This window comes from Oryx dammah, unplaced genomic scaffold (genome assembly GCF_014754425.2).
Source record: "Oryx dammah isolate SB20612 unplaced genomic scaffold, SCBI_Odam_1.1 HiC_scaffold_3, whole genome shotgun sequence".
In the NCBI taxonomy this organism is placed as follows: Eukaryota; Metazoa; Chordata; class Mammalia; order Artiodactyla; family Bovidae; genus Oryx; species Oryx dammah.
In genome coordinates, this window is record NW_024070187.1 from 109,871,070 (window position 1) to 109,891,972 (window position 20,903).

General features: G+C 46.6%; 1 protein-coding gene across 1 annotated transcript; it reads right to left on the bottom strand.

Annotated features, from left to right (window-relative positions):
• Positions 1 to 16,796: 16,796 nt before the first annotated feature.
• LOC120861771 (fibroblast growth factor-binding protein 1) lies at positions 16,797 to 20,030 on the bottom strand. The gene is made up of 2 exons (XM_040237558.1): positions 19,891 to 20,030; positions 16,797 to 17,873 (listed from the first exon to the last, which is right to left on the bottom strand). Exon 2 carries the CDS (start codon positions 17,851 to 17,853, stop codon positions 17,149 to 17,151), a length of 705 nt encoding a protein of 234 aa, XP_040093492.1. The 5' UTR covers positions 17,854 to 17,873; positions 19,891 to 20,030; the 3' UTR covers positions 16,797 to 17,148.
• Between the last annotated feature and the right edge of the window lie 873 nt (positions 20,031 to 20,903).

Genomic DNA, 20,903 nt, shown 5'->3' on the forward strand with positions numbered 1-20,903 from the left:
ATCTTCCTGACCCAGGGATTGAACCTGGGTCTCCCATATTGCAGGCAGATGCTTTACCCTCTGAGCCTAAACCGGCGCCAAAACCTGACTGCAAGCCCTCATCTTATGTAAGCCCCTAGACTCCTCATGGGGTTTGGGGGGGCACAGTTGTTGAGGCACGAGCCTACTGTGTTGCCCTCTCCTCTGGCTGAAGATTAAAGCCACCTTTCTATTTCCATACACTCTGTCTCGTATTTTTTAATTCGGCTTCAGTGGGCAGAGAAGGCCAAGATGTTGGCTGGCAACACTCTGTCTGCTTCTGGTGGCGTCTCCTGCAGGCACTGACCATTTCTCGGGTGAGGAGCGGGTGTTCTGGCTCCAGATGGGTGCCCTGGCCCTTGGGCTCTGCTTGCTTCACCTGTTCCCTTTATCCCTCCATCCCAGGGCTGCTCGTGGGAAGCTTCTGGCTCTCGGACTGTGTCACTCTACTTTGTTCGTCTTGCAGCTTTTCCACTATCCTGGTCACTGGCTCCCTATTCAAAATCACCTTTATTGAACTCTCTGCTTCAGCTTTGTGTGTTTCATATTTTTCCCCTGCAAGGGACACTGAATGGATGCACTCCCAGTTGATAAAACTGAGAAGTTGCCACCTTCTTAAGCTGATGGTGGGAATGAAAATTATTGCAGAATTTGTTTTTGGCAGACAGCTTGGTAATATCGCCCAGGAGCTTTAAAAACGAGCCCGCTCTTGCCTCATGTTTTGGAGATACGTGTTGAAATATTTATGAATGGAATGATATATGTCTGGGATTTGCTTCAAAACAAGCCAAGGGAGAGGATAAAAGGAGATTGGCCCTGAGCTGACAGTTGTTTAATCTGGGTGAAGGGTGCTTACACGTTCCTGACACTCCTTGCTTTACTTATGAGTGTTTGCATATTTCAGTAAGAAAAAGGGTCTTTCTAAAGCAAAATCTTGGACCTTGCAATCTACTTTCTAAGAATTTATCCTAAAGAAAAAACCTTCTAAACGTTAAAAAGGAAAGATAAGGAAAAAATTCTAAATGTTAAAAAGAAAAGATTTATCATTAGAGATGGTTTCTAAGAGCATTGTTTATAATAACAAACAGTTGGCAACAATCTGATCTTCCGCCAGTGGCTTGGTCCTATCCTAAGTTATATGACGCACTGGAAGTGGTTTAAGCTTAGAAAGAGTTTTGTTTCAGAAACAAGCATATTGTCAAAGATCTTCATGACTATTTTTTTTGTTCATGATAATTTAAGTGAAAAAACAAGTTATAAGCATGTGATAATCGAATTGAATTAAAATTACTTTTACACGTGTCTAAAGGAGGAGGTGAGGGGTATGCACACAAGTACGAACAGGGTCACATGGACAGGGTTGTGTTCTTTCTTTCTTTTACTTGTTCACACTTTCTGGTTGGTTTGTTGTATAATAGTTCTTATTATCATGTACAAGTATCAAAAAGTAAGACTTGTGACCTACTAAGTACACAAGTATTACTTTTGAATTGTCAGAAACGAATGGCACATCCTTTTTTTCCTCACTCCCCCTTCCCTCTTTTAAAGTCCGCTTTTAAATGGACCCTCCCCACACACTGCTATATTTAAAATGGATAACCAACAAGAACTTCCTATATAGCATAGGGAACTCTGCCCAATGTTACGTGGCAGCCTGGATGGGAGGGGAGTTTGGGGGAGAATGGATACATGTATACCTTTGTTGTCCACCTGAAACTATCCCAACATTGCTAACTGACTATACCCCAATATAAAATGGAAAGTTTAGAAACATAAGCAACCAAAAAAATCAACACTACCCATGGCTGAAGGGTTGCATGCTGAAGCTGAAGCTCCAATACTTTGGCCACCTGATGCAAAGAGCTGAGTCATTGGAGAAAACCCTGATGCTGGGAAAGATTGAGGGCAGGAGGAGAAGGGGACGACAGAGGATGAGATGGTTGGATGGCATCACCGATTCCATGTTCATGAGTTTGAGTAAACTCTGGGAGAGAGTGAAGGAGAGGGAAGCCTGGCATAGGTTGGGGGAAAAAAAAAGGAAAAAGAAAAGGGAATGCCACGGGAAACGGGAATGGTCATAAACCTTCCCCGCTGGGCTGACGCTGTGTTTACCCGTGATCAGGAGCATGGGGAACGGGATGTGGATGACTTAGAGGTGCTATCTGCCATGGTCCCTTCACACGCCCCTGGCCGCCCTGCCCTCGTCCCCTCTTGCTGGTCCCCATCCACTGGACTGCTGGACCCCTCCTAGCCTCAGCCCCAGCCTTGCCCTCCCTTCCTATTCCTGCCGCCCATCCTGCAGCCCCTCAGGGTTTTGGCTGATAACTCTTGTTTCAAGGGATGCTCCCTTCTCGTGTACCATCTCAGCTGCTGACCCATTTTTGGCCACATCATCTAATAATAAGGAGAAGCAATCAAGCACTGAACTGTGCACAAAACTGCTCTAAGGACCTTCATAAGCAGCATCTCATGGAATCCTCCAATATTCTATAAGAATAACAACACCTGCCCCCTCCACAGCCTCCCCCACTGGCCCCGATCCTGCTGATAAGAGGCTGAGAGAATCAAAGGAATGAAATGACTTGCCCAGAATCCCACCCTACAGGCACTGGGGGGCGGGGGCAGAAGCAGGGTTCAAACCCAGGTCCCTGCTGTTTCTGCTACACAGTGGGTGCCTTCGTGTCTAACGATGCCAGGAAGACTGGACTCTGGAAGTGGCCTCTGCCTGGTGCCAACTCTCACAGGCCAGTGCTGAGCCTCCCTGTAGCCTGGTTCCTTATCTGTAGGACAGGCATGACAATAGGGCCGGGCCATGCTCCGTCGCTCCAGTCATGTCCAACTCTGCGGACTGCAGCCCGCCAGGCTCCTCTGTCCATGGAATTTTCCACGTAAGCTTACTGGAGTGGGTTGCCATGCCCTCCTCCAGGGGATCTTCCTGACCCAGGGATCGAAACCACATCGTCTACATTTCCCGAATTGCAGGTGGATTATTCCCTGGTGGCTCAGACGGTAAAGCATCTGCTTGCAATGTGGGAGACCTGGATTCCATCCCTGGGTGGGGAAGATCCCCTGGAGGAGGAAATGGCAAACCACTCCAGTGTTCTTGCCTGGGAAATCCCATGGACAGAGGAGCCTGGTGGGCTACAGTCCATGGCGTCGCAAAGAGTCAGACACGACTGAGCAACTTCACTATTTACCACTGAGCCATCAGGGAGGCCCAACAAAAGGACAGCGGTGAGGATGAAATCAGAGGATGAAATGGTGCAGAGAAAGCACTTTGAGCAACGCCCTTCAGAGTGCAACCTTGTTACGCATCACAGCTCTTCTCCGAGCTTGAAAATCCCTGAGCCGCCCACCCCCGAGATTCTGATGTCATTGATCGGGGAGCAGCCTGGATTTCTAAAACCCCCTCTCCTCCAGATGAGTCTAACCTGCAGCCAAGCTTGGGTCCCACTGCCAAGCACACAGGAAGCGCCGAATAAATAATAGACGCTTTGTCCTGTCTGGTCACGCCCACTTTGGTCCTGCCTGGCTCCCAGATTCTGAGGTCTCCAGCCTCAAGCTTCCCTGACAACGAGGCTGTCCATTCTGGGGTGGCCCCTCTGGGTTTCTGGTTTCCTAGGGCTCCTAGGCAGCCCTAGGGTGCCCTCAGGCTTCAGGTACTTGACTTAGAGCAAACCCTGTGTCCAGTTTCAAGAAAGACAATTCCAGAACACTCATGCTAGGGGGAGGGGTGCAGAAGGAGAGGCTTGAGGGGCCCTAGATGCTCTGGGGGCCCTTCTGTGAGAGGAGGGGCCCCCACCTAGGCTGATTTCAATGGGGCTGCCGCGTGTCTTTGGAAGCCAGTTCTGACAGCATTCAGTACAAGAGTGCCACTCCCAGGTCACACGGTGACGTGGTAGCCAGGGTCTGGGATCAGGCCTGGGTTTGCAAAACCTGACTTTAGTCAAAATTGCCTAAATGGAAAGGAAATCCAAAAGAGAGGGAATATATGCACACATACGGCTGATTCACTTTGCAGTGTGGCAGAAACTAACACAGCATTGTGAAGCAACTATATGGTTGCTGTTGTTCAGTCGCCCAGTCGTGTCTGACTCTTTGTGACCCCATGGACCGCAGCACACCAGGCTACCCTGTCCTTCACCATCTCCCGGAGTTTGCGCAAATGATGCCGTCCAACTATCTCATCCTCTGTTGCCCCCTTCTCCTCCTGCCCAAAATCTATCCCCGCATCAGGATCTTTATCAGCGAGTTGGCTCTTTGCATCAGGTGGCCACAGCATTGGAGCTTCAGCATCAGTCCTTCCAATGAATATTCAGGACTAATTTCCTTTAGGATGGACTGGTTTGATCTCCTTGCTGTCCAAGGGACTCTCAAGAGTCTTCTCCAGCCCCACAATTTGAAAGCATCAATTCTTTGGAACTCACTTCAATAAAATGTTTTTTTAAAAATTGCCTTTATGACCTCTCTGTGGTTGAGTACCAGAAAAAGTCACTGGTTTGAATTTAGAGCAAAGTAAAATATGTAACTTGAAACACTAGGAGACCAGGGATGGCTGAACGCAGCAAGCTCATTCTCCATGCCGTGCTCAGCCTCGAGCACCCCAGCAGGTGGGACTGTCTGTAGAATTCACACCTTTGCACTTGTCTCTCCCCACCCACTCTGTCCCCAGCAGTATGCGTGTTGTTTTATAAACCTGAGCGAATTGACAATGTGCCATGACTTCTTCCTAGTTCAGTTGTTCTGTATCAGAGTGATTTTGTCTCCAGGAGACAAGTGACAATCTCTGGAGATATTTTTGGTTGTCACGACTCGGGGAGGGTCGCTGCAAGCATCTAGGGAGTAGAAGCCAAGGATGCTGTAACCATCCAAAATGCACAAGACGGGAAATCTCACCTGTGGAGTGGATGCAACTCCTGGGCCCCTCTCCCAGCTGGGATCCCAGACTGCTGTTAACAAGGGACTTCCCAGCACTGTTCTAGTCTGGATATGACTTGAACAAACCTGAATCCAAGCAGAGGAACTCTATCCAGACTCCAGTGACTTAAAAGGTTTGACTTTGTGGGCACACCAGAAATTAGGATGTCTGGGAGAAAAACCAACATACAGACTATTCTTGGAAGTCTGACTGTAATGTGGATTGATGCCTCAGCCTTCAAGGGTCTTCAGCTGGAGAAACATGAGCCAGACCCCAAATCAGCATACCGTCACCTGCCCAGAAAACATGGCCTGTTCTTTCTTAACTGTGAGGAGCTATGGACACAATTTACTTATCTGTTAGATTACATGGGCTTCCCAGGTGGTACTAGTAGTAAAGAGCCCTCCTGCCAATGCAAGAGGCATAAGAGACATGGGTTCAATCCCTGGGTCAGGCGGATCCCCTTTAAGAGGGCATGGCAACCCACTCCAGTATTCTTACCTGGAAAATTCTATGGACAGAGGAGCCTGGCGGGCTACATGGAGTCACAAGAGCCAGACACGACTTAGTGACTAAACCCCCATCACAATATCAAAACCTCATGAACTTAGGTTAACATACGACAAAGACTTTTTACAATTGTTTACAGACTCAGTAACATTTCAGTTGTTGTTCAGTCGCCCCCTCATGTTTGACTCTTTGCGACCCCACAGACTGTAACAGCCAGATCTCCCTGTCCATCACCATCTTCCAAAGTTTGCCCATGTTCATGTCCATTGCATCGGTGATGCCGTCCGGCCATCTCATCCTCTGATGCCTTCGTCTCCTTCAGTTACACCAAAATAAATCCTTAACTGACGTGTTTGATTGGACTGCTTGTTCTATGCAACTGTTACATCACCTTGTTCAGAAGGATAAGGCCCAAGGAATTTTAATGTCTGCTAACACACGCGTGCTCAGTTGCATGTTCAGTTGCTCAATCGTGTCCTATTCTTTGTGACCCCATGGACTGTAGCCCACCAGGCTCCTCTGTCCATGGGATCTTCCAGACCAGAACACTGGAGTAGGTCTCCTCCTACAGGGATTGAACCTGCCTCTCTCGCATCTCCCGCGTTGGCAGATGGATTCTTTTACCACTAGTGCCGCCTGGGAAGCCCTACTAATACACCTGCACGGGAACAAATGATTTAGAGACTGGGCTGCTCATGATCGTCAGGTATCTGCCCCTGAAGGCGCTGCTGAATGCACTGACACCTGTGCCGAGGAGCTCGTACCGTTAGAGTTACGACGAGGTTCATGCGCCAGTTTCAGGCATTGCCTGTTGTTTTCGGAGAGGAATGTTAGCTGCCTCTTCTCACTGGGAATTATGTGAGCTTTCATAACTATACCCACTTTTTGACAGATTGAGATAAAGCTGCCTCTTGAGAAATCTGTATGCAGGTCAGGAAGCAACAGTTAGAACTGGACATGGAACAACAGACTGGTTCCAAATAGGAAAAGGAGTACGTCAAGGCTGTATATTGTCACCCTGCTTATTTAATGTCTATGCAGAGTACATCATGAGAAACGCTGGACTGGAAGAAACATAAGCTGGAATCAAGATTGCCAGGAAAAATATCAATAACCTCAGATATGCAGATGACACCACCCTTATGGCAGAAAGTGAAGAGGAACTCAAAAGCCTCTTGATGAAAGTGAAAGAGGAGAGTGAAAAAGTTGGCTTAAAGCTCAACATTCAGAAAACGAAGATCATGGCATCTGGTTCCATCACTTCATGGGAAATAGATGGAGAAACAGTGGAAACAGTGTCAGACTTTATTTTTTGGGGCTCCCAAATCACTGCAGATGGTGACTGCAGCCATGAAATTAAAAGATGCTTACTCCTTGGAAGAAAATTTATGACTAACCTAGAGAACCCCATGAACAGTATGAAAAGGCAAAATGATAGGATACTGAAAGAGGAACTACCCAGGTCAGTAGGTGCCCAATATGCTACTGGAGGTCAGTGGAGAAATAACTCCAGAAAGAATGAAGGGATGGAGCCAAAGCAAAAACAATACCCAGCTGTGGATGTGACTGGTGAGAGAAGCAAGGTCCGATGCTGTAAAGAGCAATATTGCATAGGAACCTGGAATGTCAGGTCCATGAATCAAGGCAAATTGGAAGTGGTCAAACAGGAGATGGCAAGAGTGAACGTTGACATTCTAGGAATCAGAGAACTAAAATGGACTGGAATGGGTGAATTTAACTCAGATGACCATTATATCTACTACTGTCGGCAGGAATCCCTTAGAAGAAATGGACTAGCCATCATGGTCAACAGAAGAATCTGAAATGCAGTACTTGGATGCAATCTCAAAAATGACAGAATCATCTCTGTTCGTTTCCAAGGCAAACCATTCAATATCACAGTAATAGAATTCTATGCCCCAACCAGTAACGCTGAAGAAGCTGAAGCTGAATGGTTCTATGAAGACCTACAAGACTTTTTAGAACTAACACCCAAAAAAGATGTCCTTTTCATTCTAGGGGACTGGAATGCAAAAGTAGGAAGTCAAGAAACACCTGGAGTAACAGGCAAATTTGGCCTTGGAATACGGAATGAAGCAGGGCAAAGACTAATAGAGTTTTGCCAAGAGAATGCACTGGTCATAGCAAATACCCTCTTCCAACAACACAAGAGAAGACTCTACACATGGACATCACCAGATGGTCAACACCGAAATCAGATTGATTATATTCTCTGCAGCAAAAGATGGAAAAGCTCTATACAGTCAACAAAAACAAGACCAGGAGCTGACTGTGGCTCAGATCATGAACTCCTTATTACCAAATTCAGACTCAAATTGAAGAAAGTAGGGAAAACCGCTAGACCATTCAGGTATGACCTAAATCAAATCCCTTATGATTATACAGTGGAAGTGAGAAATAGATTTAAGGGCCTAGATCTGATAGATAGAGTGCCTGATGAACTATGGAATGAGGTCCGTGACACTGTACAGGAGACAGGGATCAAGACCATCCCCATGGAAAAGAAATGCAAAAAAGCAAAATGGCTGTCTGGAGAAGCCTTACAAATAGCTGTAAAAAGAAGAGAAGCAAAAAGCCAAGGAGAAAAGGAAAGATATAAGCATCTGAATGCAGAGTTCCAAAGAATAGCAAGAAGAGATAAGAAAGCCTTCTTCAGTGATCAATGCAAAGAAATAGAGGAAAACAACAGAATGGGAAAGATTAGAGATCTCTTCAAGAAAATTAGAGATGCCAAGGGAACATTTCATGCAAAGATGGGATTGATAAAGGACAGAAATGGTATGGACCTAACAGAAGCAGAAGATATTAAGAAGAGATGGCAAGTTTACACAGAAGAACTGTACAAAAAGGATCTTCACGACCCGGATAATCACGATGGTGTGATCTAGAGCCAGACATCTTGGAATGTGAATGAAGTCAAGTGGGCCTTAGAAAGCATCACTATGAACAAAGCTAGTGGAGGTTATGGAATTCCAGTTGAGCTATTTCAAATCCAGAAAGATGATGCTGTGAAAGTGCTGCACTCAATATGCCAGCAAATTTGGAAAACTCAGCAGTGGCCACAGGACTGGAAAAGGTCAGTTTTCCCAATCCCAAAGAAAGGCAATGCCAAAGAATGCTCAAACTACTGCACAATTGCACTCATCTCACACGTTAGTAAAATAATGCTCAAAATTCTCCAAGCCAGGCTTCAGCAATACGTGAACCGTGAACTTCCTGATATTCAAGCTGGTTTTAGAAAAGGCAGAGGAACCAGAGATCAAATTGCCAACCTCCACTGGATCATGGAAAAAGCAAGAGAGTTCCAGAAAAACATCTATTTCTGCTTTATTGACTATGCCAAAGCCTTTGACTGTGTGGATCACAATAAACTGTGGAAAATTCTGAGAGAGATGGGAATACCAGACCACCTGACCTACCTCTTGAGAAATCTGTATGCTGGTCAGGAAGCAACAGTTAGAACTGGACATGGAACAACAGACTGGTTCCAAATAGGAAAAGGAGTACGTCAAGGCTGTATATTGTTACCCTGCTTATTTAACTTCTATGCAGAGTACATCATGAGAAACGCTGGACTGGAAGAAACACAAGCTGGAATCAAGATTGCCGGGAGAAATATCAATCACCTCAGATATGCAGATGACACCACCCTTATGGCAGAATGTGAAGAGGAACTCAAAAGCCTCTTGATGAAAGTGAAAGAGGAGAGTGAAAAAGTTGGCTTAAAGCTCAACATTCAGAAAACGAAGATCATGGCATCCGGTCCCATCACTTCATGGGAAATAGATGGGGAAACAGTGGAAACAGTGTCAGACTTTATTTTGGGGGGCTCCAAAATCACTGCAGATGGTGACTGCAGCCATGAAATTAAAAGACGCTTACTCCTTGGAAGAAAAGTTATGACCAACCTAGATAGCATATTCAAAAGCAGAGACATTACTTTGCTGACTAAGGTCCGTCTAGTCAAGGCTATGGTTTTTCCTGTGGTCATGTATGGATGTGAGAGTTGGACTGTGAAGAAGGCTGAGCACTGAAGAATTGATGCTTTTGAACTGTGGTGTTGGAGAAGACTCTTGAGAGTCCCTTGGACTGCAAGGAGATCCAACCGGTCCATTCTGAAGGAGATTAGCCCTGGGATTTCTTTGGAAGGGATGATGCTAAAGCTGAAGCTCCAGTACTTTGGCCACCTCATGTGAAGAGCTGACTCATTGGAAAAGACTCTGATGGTGGGAGGGATTGGGGGCAGGAGGAGAAGGGGACGACAGAGGATGAGATGGCTGGATGGCATCACTGACTCAATGGACGTGAGTATGAGTGAACTCCCGGAGTTGGTGATGGACAGGGAGGCCTGGTGTGCTCGATTCATGAGGTCCCAAAGAGTCGGACATGACTGAGCGACTGAACTGAACTATACCCACTTTTTGACAGATTGAGATAAAGCTACCAAAGGACTGCTGTATGGATGTACTTCTTTTACTTGGGATCCCTACTTATTAGAGAATTCCATCCACTATTGTGAATTGACAAGCAATTCTTTTTTTTGTTTTTCTAAATCCTGTGATGTCTTTTTAAAGATAGCCCCTCAATTTGTACGTATTGTAACCTGTGATGTAGCAATAACCTCTATGTACCAGTTAGGAAACCCTTTTTCTGGATGCCTAACACTTGTTGAATAATAGACGGGTTCCAAATTGGGAAAGGTACGCCAAGGCTATATATTGTCACGCTGCTTATTTAACTTATATGCAGAGTACACCATGGGAAATGCCGGGCTGGATGAATCATTAGCTGGAATCAAGATTGCCAAGAGAAATATCAACACATGCAGATATGCAGATAATACCACCCTGGCACAAAACGAAGATGAACTAAAGAGCCTCCTGATGAAGGTGCAAGAGGAGAGTGACAAAGTTGGCTTAAAACTCAACACTCAAAAAACGAAGATCATGGCATCTGGTCCCATCACTTCATGACAAATAGATGGGAAAACAATGGAAACAGTGTCAGACTTTATTTTCTTGGGCTCCAAAATCACTGCAGATGGTGACTGCAGCCATGAAATTAAAAGATGCCTACTCCTTTGAAAAAAAAGGTATGACAAACCAAGATAGCATATTAAAAAGCACAGACATTACCAACAAGGGTCCGCCTAGTCAAAGCTATAGCTTTTCCAGTGGTCATGTATGGATATGAGAGTTGGACTATAAAGAAAGTTTAGCGCCAAAGAATTGATGCTTTTGAACTGTGGTGTTGGAGAAGACTCTTGAGAGTCCCTTGGACTGCAAGGAGGTCAAACCAGTCCATCCTAAAGGAAATCAGTCCTGAATATTCATCGGAAGGACTGATGCTGCAGCTGAAACTCCAGTACTTTGGCCACGTGATGGGAAGAACTGACTCATTGGAAAAGACCCCGATTGGGGGAAAGATTGAAGGAAGAAAGAGAAGGGGATGACAGAGGATGAGATGGTTGGATGGCATCACCAACTTGATGGACATGAGTTTGAGCAAGCTCTGGGAGTTGGTGATGGACAGGGAAGCCTGGTGTGCTGCAGTCCACTGGGTTGCAAAAAGTCAGACACGACTTAGTGACTGAACTGACCTGAACATTTGTTGATCTTTTATATTGGAAAAGTGTTAGTTGCTCAGTTATGTCCGACTCTTTGCGACCCCGTGGACTGTAGCCCACCAAGCTCCTCTGTCCATGGGATTCTCCAGGCAAGAATACAGGAGTGGATTGCCATGGCTTCCCCCAGGGGATCTTCCTGACCCAGGGATTGAACCTGAGTCTCCTGCATTGCAAGTGAACTCTTTGCCTTCTGAGCCACCAGGGAAGCCCACCTTTTAATTGGAAAGGGACCACTTATTACATTCCCCCATGAGACCTTGGATATTGTGGACCCAAATGTTATTCCCTACTCTTTCTATTCTTGATATTAGCTTCCACTTAGAATCCTTATGTAAGATTTTGCAAGGAACCAAAGAATTACAAAATTTCATCCATAAATGTAATCATACCTTGACAGAACATTCTGTTTTTCCTACTATTGCTGCCAATAAGTTAATGGATTTAGGAGTTGATGGAGGGACATTTTCTTTACTAAATCCTCTACTGCTCAAAAATGGTTTTCTGCTTTGTTTAACCCATTACTCCTTTCTTTGATCAACTTATTTCTATTGATTATCTGGAATTGTTATTTGACTCATACAATTAAGAATGCTTGTGATAGAGACAGACTTAAGAGAACAAATTTATGGTTGTTGTGGGGAAAGTTGGGGGGAAGGGATAGGTAGAGAGTTTGGATGGACATGTATACACTGCTATATTTAAAATGGCTAACCAACAAGGACCTATGGTATAACACCGGGAACTCTGCTCACTGCTGTGTGGCAGCCTGGATGGGAAGGGAGTTTGGGAGAGAATGGATACCTGGGTATGTATGGCTGAATCCCTTCACTGTCCAGTTGGAACCGTTACAACATGATTAATTGGTGATACCCCAATACAAACTCAAAAAATTTACAAAAAGAAGACTGCTTGTGTTATTTTGCCTTGTTTCTACGCTCTTCAACCTAAACAGGTTTCACCGAAAAAGTATATGTGGGAATTGTGAGTGGGCAGATGGTATATAAAACAGTGACACTGGGGGAGATAACCCAGGAACCAGGTGCTGGGCGGAGCCCCAGAGCCCTCAAGCAGTAGAACCGATGGAGGGCCGGGGAGGGCCCTAGCAAGTGAGCTGGAAAGCTGGTAAAAAAGCTCCAAAATGGTCCTAAAGAACCAGCTGTGTCTTCACTTCCTCCTACTCCTCGGAAAGTCCTTCCATTCAGGCCGCAAGTGTGAGATGCTCAAGCGCCGTTGGGGAGAGCGTGGTCCTTGGGAGTAGACGATCAGTCAGGCTGCCTTTGACAGTCAGACCTTTGGCACAGTCTTGTGCAACCTACTTTTTCTTTCTTTTTTTTTTTCTTGGTTGGAAAACTTTTAAGTGTGTTTTATTTTTTATTATATGTGCAACCTTCTTAGAGAATTGTCTCCTGGTCTCTTCCCTCAGTCAGTTGCCTCATTCATTCATTCACTGATATAAAATCTTAAGGATCTGTTTGTGTAAGGCCCGTGCTCTAGACTTTAATTAAGTGACGTCTTCTCGGATGGATATTCAGACCCATTTTATAGATGGAGAAACTGAGGCTGAGACAGAAAATATGACTTGTTCCAGGTCACACACCTAGAAACTCACGTTTTCATTTACTCTGAAGTCTATAGTCTTTGTTCTTGCCTTCCTTTCTCTCCTCTTTTATCTACTCAGCCAAGATTTTTGGAGGGGTTCTTATGTGCTGGGCTGGGCCCTAAGGGCTGGGGCTGTAGTGACAGACAAGATGGAAATAGCCTTTGCCATGTTATCACCAACTACCCGATGAGAAGTTCCTCCAGGATAACCACCTCAAACTCACCAGCCCCCGACATCCGGAAGGCATCTTCTCTGCCCTTGGCATCCTGACACCTCACTTAGCAGGCCTCCAGATGAATATTTTCTTGTGTATTGTTCATGGAAGACGTTTGAGTGAGAGATCGCCAAGTAGGCATTCAGCGTGGCATGTTATGAGAATCAACCCCGTAAGTGATGCCTGCCCTTGCGTTTGTCAGCCCTGAACACTTTGCCTCCTCTGCGTGTCCTGCCAAAAACGAGTTAGGAGGGAGGCTGGTGCAGAGAGGTCTAGGTAGGAGGCCAGGAGAGATGTGCTGGACTCTGGAGGTTCAAGTTGGCACTGGTTTTGTTGTGGTTCACTGAAGCACATAGCCAAGCCGCTGCAGGGAAGAGCTCCGCTTTCTTTTCTTCTTCTTCTTCTTCTTTTTTTTTTTTTATGCTGAGATGTAGTTTTATAAGGAATGACTGAGCAGCTTTAGGGGATGCAGAATTTCTATCTCACTGACTTGAGAATGTCCAGTCTTTTGTTACCCAGGGAATCATTCCTTCAGGGACACAGCACAAATACACTTGTGAATGTGCACATGTGTGCGTGTGCGTGCACACACACACACACACACAGGCTCCTCCACTTCAAGAAAATGGGCTGTGCTGTGCTAAATCACTTCAGTTGTGTCCAACTCTTTGCGACCTCTCTGGACTGTAGCCCGCCAGGCTCCTCTGTCCATGGGGTTCTCCAGACAAAAAAACTGGAATGGGTTGCTGTGCCCTCCTCAGAGAGAGAAAATACGGAGTGCCAAGTTGGATAGAAGCTAATGTAAAGTCTGTGTTGGCTTTTAAAATATTTTAAATTTGTTTTAAAAATATCCCTCCCTCAGGATGTGACTATGACCAAAGACAAATTGAAGCTGGAGCTTCCGGCACTTTCTCTGTAAGAACACAGAAGGGGCTGCACCTGTGGATGGGATGGATGCCCCTGCGTGTGTCACAGCCTGGTCCACGTCTAGAGACCACAAATGCTTGTCTTCTCTCAACCAGGGAAGAAATACTGAGCTGTGGAGGCAGAAAGGGCTTGGGGGCCTCTAGACTTAGCTTCCTCCCAGGCTCAGCCTCTCCCAGGCTTTATGACCTTGGCAACTGATTCAACTTCTCTGAGCCTGTTTCCCCATCTAGAAAATCAGGATGAAACACCTCCCAGTTAGTTGGTTGGGAATAAAAAAGAGAATGGGGCAAAGCCACTGGTACCTACCACCCTTAAGTAAGGGTTGCTGGCCTTTGCTGATTGTGTTAGAAAAAACACAAACTTTCTAAAAAGAAACTTTTAGGAGTTTACATAAGGAAGTTCTGAGCTCCATCCACAAGCCAGTCTTGTGCTGTGGACTTCAGACAGTCAGTAGTGGTAAACACCCACAATGTAAGCCATGGGGAAGATTTATTGACTAGTGCAAGTCTTACAACATCTCTGAAGGTGTTTTCATTACGCTGGTTAACAAAATTTTAATGATAAGTTGAACTCATTAACTCTGGTATTTGCAAATTCTGAAGGCAGAGCGGCTTCTGGGTTGGTTTGGTTTAAACAATCCAATGGCACTATCAACAGACTTTGTTATTATTATTTGTCTCCTCCCCATTACCTTCTTTTCTCCCTTCCTTCCCTCCTTCCTTCCTTCCTTTTCCTTTCTTATTCCTTTTTTCCAGCAGTATTAGTTTCACCCAAATGACCTTCATTGTTGAGATGCCGTTATTGGAACTCAGTTGTTGTTGTTCGGTCACTAAGTCGTGTCTGACTCTTTTGCGACCCCGTGAACTAGGCTCCTCTGTCCTTGCGATTTCCCAGGCAAGAATAGTGGAGCAGGTTGCCATTTTCTTTGCCAGGGGATTTTCCTAACCCAGGGATCGAACCCATGTCCCCCTGCATTGGCAGGAGGATTCTTTACAACTGAGCCACCAGGAAAACCCTACTGGAGCTCAGACAGTTGAATAATTGGCTCAGAGACCTTGGTTGGGAGGTGTCAGAGGCAAACCTCCAGCTCAGGTGCAGTTGACTCTGCCATATTGGAAACAACCTCCTCCCAGCTCTGCCAGCTTTGAGTTGGGTCTAGTCGATTCTCCAATGTTTATGCCACCCAGACCAGATCAGAGCTGTTAATTAATGACCCCCCTGGAAGTGTCTAATTGTCTTTTCCTATCTTAGGACTACATAGAATTGAGTGACAGAGGGGAGCCACACTCTGTTTATACCTTCGGGGAAAAGCTCTTCCCATGATGTGGCGAGGAGGAGTGCCTGGATATTGGTTAAGTTCTCTTGGGTGTGGGGGTCAGGATCACTGGGCAGGTCCTGGGCTCTGCTCTGCAATGACATTGCAGTTTTAAATGTTTCTGAACACACCAAGTGGGGTCCAGTCATTGGAATATAAGCACTATACTGAGACAGAAATATTTTTTCTTTCTCGTTTGCAGGTATTTTTGTCCTCTAGATCCATAGTAGGAGCTCACAGCTCATTCATTAATTACAGAGTATTTTCACTGACTGTTTAAACATTCTTACCCGGCAGAGACACTTGGTTTTATTCTCACTGCATTTAGATCTAATCTCAAAAATCACCTCCGCCGAGAGGTCTCCCTTGACCGTATCACCTAAGGCTGGTTACTGTCCACTGATTTCACCCCTTCCTCCTCCTTGACTCTTCCTCTCTGTCACTTGCACGTTTGTGCATTTTGGCTGCTTTCCCCACCAGGAGCTCCATGGAGGCAGAGTGTTCATCGCTGGTGCACTACAGTCTCTCTAGTCGCTAGGAGAGAGGCTGCAAGAGTCTGTGCTCAATGAATGATGTTCTGGGTGAACTAGTGAGTGAATGAATGGACACATGCATATTCCATGGAAAGAACTCAGCATAGAGTCTGGGCCGAAGACAGTGAGAGAGAACTGTTTGTGTTGATGCTGTTAGAGATGATACCCAAACGCACTCTGAGGCTGTCACATTCTGGGTGGACTGTTGACAACCCTCTGTGTAGGTCCTGGTAGGCTGGTGAGTGTGGGAGGCCCTCTTCCACCTCATTTGCCATTCCTCCCTGCCACCAACTCTAAAAAGGCCCCAGAGAACAGTATTTCTACCAACTTCTGCTCCTTACTTTTTGTTCATGGTGGAATTGTGACATGACTTTGGGGCTACATCCTTCTCTCTCCCCAGCTCTTGAATTCAAACCCTTTCAGATCTTTCAGACTAGCATGTAAATGGCTAACAACATCATCCCTGCATTTCACCACCAACTACCCACATGGCCTCTCCCATCTTTTAGGATCTTTCTCATGTCTTTGCTTTCATATATCTGTCAACTGCCAATCGTGCCTCCATTCTGCCCATTTCCTACCTAAAGATACTCTCCAAGTTCTAACTTCAATATCACCTCTCCTGTTAAGCTCAGCCTGAGATCTCCCAGAAGTTTCTGCCTCTTCTCTCTGGGGTTCCACCCTGAGTTTCCCTCTTGCACTGGAATGTTCTTCTCAGGGCACTGTACTTATCCAGGCCCATCTCTCCAAGCTCGGGAGTCCTGTGTATGGCGAGTCGTGATGGGAGCCCTAACTTGAAGCCGTGGAGGATTTTGCTCCAGCTCATGGATGTGGTTTGTTGATGTCCTGACTTTGAATCCTGTCTGCCCTCCTCCTATCTATGAGCCCCTGACAGGTGTCTTCATCACATGATGCTTCAGGTGAAATCAGTTCAGTAAGCATCAAATACCACAGATCAAAGCCTAAAATTGGGAAGATAGGGATTCAGGAATGGATCAACTTATGGGATGACCTGGGATGGCTGGTGAACAGGATACTTTTTCCACTGACATATGAGGACCTGTTTGCAAGTACATTGGAACTAGGCAGAGAGAAATCAAACAGTGATTGAACATATTTCTGAAAAAGGCACAGGGCTTTATTATCTTAACTGGGCAGAAAGTGCACTGCACTGAAATTACCACTCTGACTCATTCAGTTCAAAGACTGGTCCTTACTGCTCATAGAAACAAAGCTTTGTGGGCCATGGAAAAATACAGGGCAATAGCCTCTTAAAATCAAATCTAAGGAAATGAATACAAAACAAATTCCAAACATAGAGACAAAAATTGCAAAATCTGTTCAAATAGTCCATTGCACACCCATAGCACAAATGTTCATCTGACAGGGAGTTAGGAGATCTTTACAGCATATGAAAAGGCTTTGACGTGACACCTCCTAAAGGACTCTGTTCTCTTTCGACCTCGTTAGCATGAACTGCCCTGTACCATGGAGAGGAAGAATCTGCACAAAGAGCCCCAGACCTCCCCACAGTACTCCAGGGCTGCCTTCCTTTGGTTTTCCAAGTCTTCATCCTCACACTGAGGACCGTTGGTGGTCATGGTCCGGGTCTTTTCTGGGCTGGAGGAGGCAGTCCCTTCAACCGTGTCCATGGGAGTGGGCTCCACTAACTCCTGGCTGGGTTTCTTGATCCTAATCAGAGTAGAGTTCACCAGCTTGAGATTCGATTCTGGAAACTTCTTTCTGCACACCCTGGTCTTCAGGACACTCTTGGCATCACCACAGATGACCTTCTGAGAACGCAGATTCCGGCCAATTTGTTTCCAATAGGTGTTGCTTTTGTGCAACTCTAGGCATGAGGTTGGATTGCCAGTGAAGAAACAGGAAAACGTGTTGTCCTGTTGGGTACACTCGACCTTCAGCACGATGCCCTCCTCCTGCTTGGTCACCGCCCATCTGCAGTCAGCGTGGTCCGGGGTGATGAACTTGCCTTTGATCGGGTGCTTGGTTGGCTGGCTCCTCGGCTCCTTCCCGGGCTTGCCCAGAGCATGCGATTCCTCTGTGCTGGCTTTGCTGCCGTGTCTCTTCCTTCCTTCCTTTTTGGCCTCCGCCAAGAGCATCAGAACAGCCAGAAGGAGGAGGGAGAGCAGGGTGAGGCCGTGGGTCCTCATGCCTTCAGCTTGGTGGGAACCTGTTTGACAAAAGGCAGGTGAGTCAGCGCTGGGCTGGAGGACCCTCCCCTCCACTTGGCACAGGTCTGCCTGCTTCAGGGTAAGATCCAAGAACCTTCTATTTCCTGGAATCAGTAGACAAGCAGCTGCTCTATTCACATTTCTGCTTGAGCCTTGAATGCCAGAAACTTCCTGCTCTTCGCTCACTCTTCTGCACCCTTTGAACCCCGTCAGTCCTCACGCCCTCATCCCCTCACTCAGTTACTCCAGCTCCATTCAACAGTCAATGCACTTTCATGAGGCACCAACTACTAGCCATGCCCTAGACTAGATGGTGAATTGATCAAGGTGAATAAGAAAGTCTCACATCCTAAAAACTTGGAGGCAACTCTTTGGGGGAATCTAAATAGCATTGATGAGGATGAGATGGCTGGATGGCATCACGGACTCGATGGAAGTGAGTCTGAGTGAACTCCGGGAGTTGGTGATGGACAGGGAGGCCTGGCGTGCTGCGATTCATGGGGTCGCAAAGAGTCGGACACGACTGAGCGACTGAACTGAACTGAACTGAAATAGCATTGACCTGGAGTTTGTCCCAACCATGTCCCCCAACCTGATCTTGGGCAAGTCACCCTCCTGCTCTGGGTCTCAGCTCCTTTATCTGAAAATGAAGATGTTGGGTGAGATGACTGTTGACTCTCAGCTGTGGTGGGCTGAGTTTCTATCTCACCGTTCCATGTGGACTCAGGTGATCACACGAGAAAGGACATGGTAAGTGACACACAAGGTGATGTCTGACCCAAGGTTAAACATGCCCGAGGCCTGGACACTCTGAGATGAGCAGTTGGTGAACAGGGGCATTTGGGCTTCAGTAAGAGCCCAGGGAATGGCTTGAAGAATGGGCAATCACACAGTTTGACTGGGCAAAGTCAACCAGGAGAACAGAGATGAGTTTTCACCAACGCATTTAGAATGTTTTGACACTGTCCTTACCATAGAGAAGGTCCCCAGTCAATGCTTTTAAAAATAAATCATTAAAGACATAGGATGACTTTAACTGTTACACTAAACTGAATAGATTTTATCAAGTGGGCGACAAAAACCACCCCTCAAAGAGGAGAATTAGCATTTCTATTTGACACCAACTCCGTGCTAAGCACATGACCTGTGTTTCACTTTCACCTTGTTAATTCACACAAGAGCCCTGCCTGGCAGGTCATAATACATCACCATCAGGTAACAGGCGTGACAGTTAAGTTTCAGAGCAGCAAATAAATTGCTCAATATCCCATAATGGGCAAGTGACACAGTTGAGACAGGCAGCCGGAAACTCTCCTGGTCCTTTATACCACCACGCCTGTCCCTGAATCCCTCTTGCTTTCACCTTACTCTGCCTTTCAGAAATTAAAAAAAAAGTGATTAGGAACAACTCACTTTGTCTGGCTTAGTTTTTGATGATAAGATCATTCACATTGCAGGTGCTCCATTCGAAAAGAATACAGACTTTTATTTAAGAAGAGGCTGATTAGGAGAATGGTCTTGATCCCATTATCTACTCTGGGCATATGGACTCTCATTAGGACTGATAAAAGGACAGAGGGAAAGTGTCAGTCGCTCGGTCATGTCTGACTCTTTGCAACCCCATGGTTTGAAGGCCGCCAGGCTCCCCTGTTCATGGAATTCTCCAGGCATGAATACTGGAGTGGGTTGCTCTTCCCTTCTCCAGGGTATCTTCCCGACCTGGAGATCGGACCCTGGTTTCTCTTACATTGCAGGCAGATTCTTACCATCTGAGCCTCCAGGGAAGCCCTCCCTGATACAGGGAGCCCACAGTCACAATATGTGGGCTCCCAAAATGAAGTTGGGCTGGGAGCTAGGTATGTCCGATAGAGACCTGCTCATTCTTCACGGCAGTGGGACTTAGCCCCTACTTGTCCCTGAGGAGATCCAGGTTCCAGGAACCTGAGGTCCTCAAGGGAGCTGGGGTAGGGATGGGGGGTGGCAAGGAATGACACTCTTCAGAGAGCCAGCTCTTACCTTGTTCTGAGCTTGCAGGTCCAGTGCAACCCCGGATGGGAGAGGAAGCTTGCACGCTTCCCGTGGTCTCATCCACCGTGAGAGGCCGGGAAGGCCCTTTATATAAGAGCCCACACAGACAGGGTTTTTACACCTCACATACCTGTGTCACTTTATTCACACTCCTCCCAGCCACGCCCCTTCAGAGAGAGCCAGTTCCTGCAGGGAAAGTGCTTGGCGTAATCCTGTCTGTGTGTAAGTGTGGGAGGCGGGGAGTGTTACATGCGTGCCATTAGACCTGGTTCTTCCAAGCCGTTTTCTTCCCCCAGTGGCCAACTGAGCACAGCCTTGCAAAGACCCTCTGTGATGGGAAGAGGACCCCAGCAGCAGAATCTTGGAGAGGTGGGGGGGGAAGTTATGAACACTAACTCATTCTACCCAAAGCTCTCCCTCAAATCTCGTCAGAGCCCCGCCATGATACACTAACCTACATTGTTGTTGCTCAGTCACTAAGTCACGTCCGACTCTGCGACCCCACGGACTGCAGCCTGCCAGACTCCCTTGTTTTTTCACTATGCCCCAGAGTTTGCTCAAATTCATGTCCATTGAGTTGGTGATGCCATCTAAACATCTCATCCTCTGTCGCCCCCTTCTTTTGCCTTCAATCTTTCTCAGCATCAGAGTCTTTTCCAATGAGTCGGCTCTTTGCCCCAGGTGGCCAAGGTACTGGGGCAACAGCTTCAGCATCAGTCCTTCCAATATAATTCGTCCCATTTTCCAGATGGAATTTTGGAGCTTGAAGGTACTTGAGGCTGGGCCAAGATCACAGGGCTAGGAGGATGAGGAGCCCAGGGTTTAAAGCCTGGACTCCCAGGGTCCACTCTGTCCTCTTTTTACCTGACACACTCAATAAACAGCTGGCGAATGAAGGATTGAACTGGGGGAACCACCCTAGCATCTGAACCGCCATTTTCACCTGGGGCGCTCGAAGTCACTAGGTGGGCAGAGGAACCCTTGGGCCCTGAGATGCCGGT

Coding starts and splice junctions, on each gene's coding strand:
- LOC120861771 (XM_040237558.1), bottom strand. CDS start 17,853: ATGAGGACCCACGGCCTCACCCTGCTCTCCCTCCTCCTTCTGGCTGTT.